Source organism: Polistes dominula, unplaced genomic scaffold (assembly GCF_049000335.1).
Source record: "Polistes dominula isolate Pdom_NZ unplaced genomic scaffold, Pdom_raw_medaka contig_15, whole genome shotgun sequence".
In the NCBI taxonomy this organism is placed as follows: Eukaryota; Metazoa; Arthropoda; class Insecta; order Hymenoptera; family Vespidae; genus Polistes; species Polistes dominula.
In genome coordinates this window covers 9838422-9843548 of record NW_028300915.1, presented here as the reverse complement: position 1 = coordinate 9843548, position 5127 = coordinate 9838422, and the positions used below count along the sequence as shown (strand labels likewise).

Below are 5127 nucleotides of genomic sequence, written 5' to 3'. Positions count from 1 at the left end.
GCAATTTCCCCCCAGACCTCTAAAATAAGGTAACAGGGGATGATTGAAAGGTCATGAGATTTTACAATCTACAGCGAAATCATGGCTCTTCGCCTTATACTCGTCCGACTCGAGTCGGACATATATGTCGACTCGTCATACAGTTTCTTTAACTGGGTATTAGTCCCGACGAAGTTAGTTCCATTACCAGAATAAACGTGAGTGGGAATAGTTTTCAACTTACAAATCGCCGGAAAGCGGCCAAAAAGGCATCTGTAGTCAGATCGCTGACTAATTCGATGTGTACAGTCTGGATAGTCATACAAATGAAGATACACCCGTATATTTTAACGCGACCCTTATTACGGTATTTCTTTTCCTTCGCGTAGATCGGCCCGAAAAAATCTACTCCGACATGGGAGAATGCAGTGGTTTCCTGCACTCGAGAGCCTGGCAAATCCCCCATTTTATATCGGATGCCGGATGCACGGAATCGAATGCAACGCACGCAATGACGTACGATTCTTCGCACTTGATTCTTACCGTCGAGAAGCCTAAACCGTTGTCGAAGAGCATAGAGGGTAGTCTGTATGCCAGCGTGAAAATTTTATTCGTGGAATTTTCGGATAAGAAGATCAGTGACGTGATGATGTGAGGGCAATAATATCGGACATCTCTCATAGAAACTTAAATTCGCGTTTCGAAGTCGGCCCCCCACTCGAATTAAGCCTTCTTCGTCGAGGATCGGATCTAACGCGGCTAGTCTTGTGCTCTTGACTCCCCCCGCTGTTTCTACTCTTTCCCTTTCGGCGTGAAATTGTTCGCCTTGTACGATCTTTAAAACGCGTCGTTCCGTTTCTGTTATTTCCGCCGTCGACAATTCTCCCTTATACGAGTTAGTTTTAAGCCATCGTCGGCATCGAGCTACAATTTTCAATAATCGCGCGTAATCGGAGAATCGCTGAAATACATTTCCGGATTCGATTCGCGTCGTTAAAACCGACAATCCCTTTACGTCCGGCAATTAGAAAAATTCCCTTTCCATGCATCGTTCTTTTAGGAAATCGCGCGGAAGTTGTCCCCTAGATAAAGCGTTCGCTGGGTTGTCCTCGGATCGCACATGTCGCCATGTGATATTTTCACAGATATCATGTATTTCGCGCACGTGATTCGCCGTGTATAATTTTAACGTATTGGAGTCTCTTTTCAGCCAACCCAGTACAATCATCGAATCGGACCAAAAGGTTATCTTGTCGGGTTTCAATCCGCCGGCAGTTCGGACTTCTCTATATAATCGCGCGAGTGTTAATGCTCCGCATAGCTCTAAACGTGGTATAGTGGTATTCTTAAGGGGAGCGACACGACCTTTCGCGCAAAGTAGACGTACATATGTGTTACCGAATTTATCTCGCGATCTTACATATAAGCAGTCGCCGTAACCAGATTGACTCGCGTCACAAAAACCATGCACCTGCACGTCAATCGGGTCGTCGAGTGTGACGCGTCTTTCTATCGTTAAACTGTCAATTAATGTCAATTGTTCTGCGAACTTTATCCACGAGGTGTGTAACGTATTGGGTACCGATTCATCCCAGTCGATATGTGTTTTCCAGCAGTCTTGGATGAAGATTTTGGCTGTTAGAATGACGGGTCCTAGAAGTCCGAGTGGATCAAAGATCTTTGCGACTTCGGATAAAATTCGTCGCTTGGTAATTCTTTCGCGAATATCTACTGGCGCGACGGAGTAAATTAAACAATCATGATGTGCGTTCCATGAAATACCGAGTGTCTTTAAAATAGGATTTTCCCCAGAGCAGAGCTCGACATCGATGTTTTTTATGTCTAAATTTTCGAGTACCGGTCGGAAGTTAGACGCCCACTGTCATATATTAAGACCGCCTCGTTTTAACATTTCAATAGTCTGATCGCGTATCCTTCCGAGGGTTTCGATATTATTAGTTCCCGTAATGAGGTCGTCTACGTATAGATCGCGGTTAAGTATTTCGGCTCCGAGTGGATAATTAGCCCCTTTATCCTTCGCGAGTTGTTTGATGGTTCATATGGCAAGAAACGGTGCTGACGCTATTCCGAATGTTACCGTATTAAGTTCGAACGTGCGAATCTGTTCGTTATGTCACCAAAATATCCGTTGATATTGATGATCGTCTGGATGAATCCATATTTGCCGATACATTTTCTCAATATCCGCTGTTAATACGTACCGATATGTCCGGAATCGTAATAAATGTTCTACTAATGTGTCTTGTATTGTAGGTCCGACTAATAAGGTGTCGTTGAGAGAAAGTCTCTTATCATTTTTCGCGGAGGCGTCGAATACGACCCGTACCTTTGTTGTCGTGCTAGCTGATTTGATAACCGCGTGGTGGGGAAGATAGCAACTTCCTATAGGTTCGTTTTTGACGATCGACATATATCCTAAATCGATGTATTTATGTGTAATCTGTTCATATTCCTTCCGGAGTACGATATTCGCGTGTAATTTCTTCCGGAGATTACGGAACTGACTATACCGCGTAGGTGACTGCAATCGTGGCTTTCTTCGCCGAAGGGAACACGCACGATATATCTTTACGATTCATAGTGTTTCGCAACTTAGACATAATGACTTTGCCTTCTATTTTGTTTACTAAATTCGATCGCGTTATCTTAGGAACGATGAGTAGCGAAAAGTTCCGCCTATATTTATCGTCTAATGATCGAATGGTTATCTCGATAACGTCTTTTGATCGAGTTCCGGTATAGTTGATAGCGTGCATGGAACTCGAATATGATTTGATCAGTAAGCGTGACTCTTTCGCGAAATTCTCAGTAATGAAGTGTGCGGCGGCACGCGTATCTAATACCACCCGACGTTGTCTGAGAGTTCCGTCTCCCTTTCTTACACGATACATGATACTCAGGAGAAATTGATTCAGTACACCGTGCGAATTGACATGAGACTCGGTGTTAGTCGCGTAAGGGTGGGTTCATTTGCGATGTCGACGCGGTCTCTTTCTTCGCGAAAAGGTAAACGCACAATATATCGCTCTGATTCATCGCGCTTGGTGTTTTAGACGTAATGATTTTCGCAGTCTATTTCGTTTTCCGACTCCGATCGCGCAATATCTCTCTATGATTGGAGTTAAACTATCGACTCCTCCTGCTTCGTTGATAGCAGTAACGCGCTTTTCATAAAAGGTTTCGTATTTCTCTACTAGTGGTGCAAGTCGTTCGTAGCGCCTTCTTATTTCCTGCTTATTTAGATTTCCTTCATTGATTAGATTTTCGACGTGCGTTAAACCCAATTCTAAAACTAACCGTTTTTGTTCGAGCTGTCCGAGCTGTTTTTGCGATGCCATCACGAACCGTTATTAACTATTCTACTCTTCGAAATCTACTCAAATGAATTTATGATATTATAAAAATTTCCTTTGCACGAGTATATGACCGCGCGTTGGGTTCTTGATCACGCGAGTACGGTCCTGCTGCCGTAAATCGTTGGAGGGGGTGTCCGTTTATTGTCAGTGGTAGCCCGATGGAGGGGGTATGCGATCGTCGCTAGCTGTATGCCGATAGATGGGATGTCCGGCGATGACGTCACGGCGTCTTCGTTCTAGTCGACCGTTCAAACAAAGGAAGGTGGCGTGGCGGTGAAGCCGCCGAAAATCTTATCGTTCTTTGTACGAGAATAAAGCGATTTCCGCGTGATTAAGAAATGACTATTTCGTGAATCTATACGTTTCTATCTTTGATATTAATAATTAAATTATTCATATATCGATTCAAAGCTTAATGTGAAATTTCTTACAAATGATGAATAAATGAATAATGATATTAGAAATTGCAAACTTCTACTGGATTCGAAGGTGCAGTTTCACTTGAAATATATGTTAATGAACAAAGGTGTGTACGCATAAGCGCACACACAGATAATTGAAACTACTTATCTCGTTTCTAGATCTTTCGTGATGATGGTTGAGCTGAGCGTTAAAGATGTTCGCAAGATGGCGGACTTTCTCGACTTCGTTGTTCTCTAATCGGTTTGCTCGGCGTGGTGATAGACTATTCACTGCTTCGTAAACCAGAAGTCGGGAACTCGCACCTTACAGGATTGCACCAAAATGTTCTGACCAAAAGATTCTTCAATGAAAATTCCTCTGATCATTACTTATATGCTATGAAGTGGAGAATGAAGGATTAGATTAAGGTGTAAAATAAAACACGTGGTTGAGCCAAACAAAGAAACAATGCCTTTTTTATTGGCTCGTCAGGGAAAAGCCTTGCGGCATAAAAACCCTGGATGTTGTTTAATTATAAAAATGAGAGTCCACCACGTGGTATTACCACGCGGGAAAATACCGTCGATATAAAATGTATATAATGGAAAGATCTCACCTCTCGTTCGCTTCGCTTACTAACTTAACTTAACTCCTTTGATTTCGATATGTATTCACAGGCTTTCTATAATGGACTGGAAGAATGTCCTTTTGTACTGGCCCCGCAGGGTGTACGGACTGGATGTAAGAAGTGGGGAGGCGAGAGGTGGGGGTGACTAGAGGGGCGCTTCGGTAGTTACTAGTAGTTGATCGATGCTCACCATGAGTATCGATCGAGACCTTTAATCGATGGAGGTGGATGCGCGCGAATTTTGAATACTGCTAATTACCGTATGATCCTTTTGGATCGTACAAATATTATGTTTAGTAGACACTTTTATTTCTTACAAAGAAGGTTATATACAAAGATATTGTGATTTCCTTACTTTTCGAGATATATTTAAAAAAATAAAAATCAAATTGTAACCTTTTTTTACATTTTTGTAAATATCTCAAAAAGAAACCAAGATAGACCGATCTTACAAATATTGTGTTTTATAGATAATTTTATTTCCTAAAAAGTAGGTTATATACAAACATATTGTATTTCCATTACTTTTAGAGATGTATTAAAAAAATTAAAATAAAATTCTAACCTTTTTTTACATTTTTTTATATATCTCAAAAACTAAGCAAGATAAAGCGATTTACAAATATTATGTTTTGTAGACAATTTTATTTCCCACAAAAAAAATTTCCTACAAAGATATTGTATTTCCATTACTTTTCGAGATATATTAAAAAAATTGAAAACCAAATACCACCTTTTTTT

The 5127-nt window shown here is 41.2% G+C and overlaps 1 protein-coding gene across 1 annotated transcript; it reads right to left on the bottom strand.

Moving 5' to 3' along the window:
* Positions 1 to 1003: 1003 nt before the first annotated feature.
* Positions 1004 to 2159, bottom strand: LOC149033265 (uncharacterized). Its single transcript, XM_089170187.1, has 2 exons — positions 2118 to 2159; positions 1004 to 1858 (listed from the first exon to the last, which is right to left on the bottom strand). The coding sequence occupies exons 1-2, from the start codon at positions 2157 to 2159 to the stop codon at positions 1004 to 1006; spliced, it is 897 nt and encodes a 298-aa protein (XP_089026313.1).
* Between the last annotated feature and the right edge of the window lie 2968 nt (positions 2160 to 5127).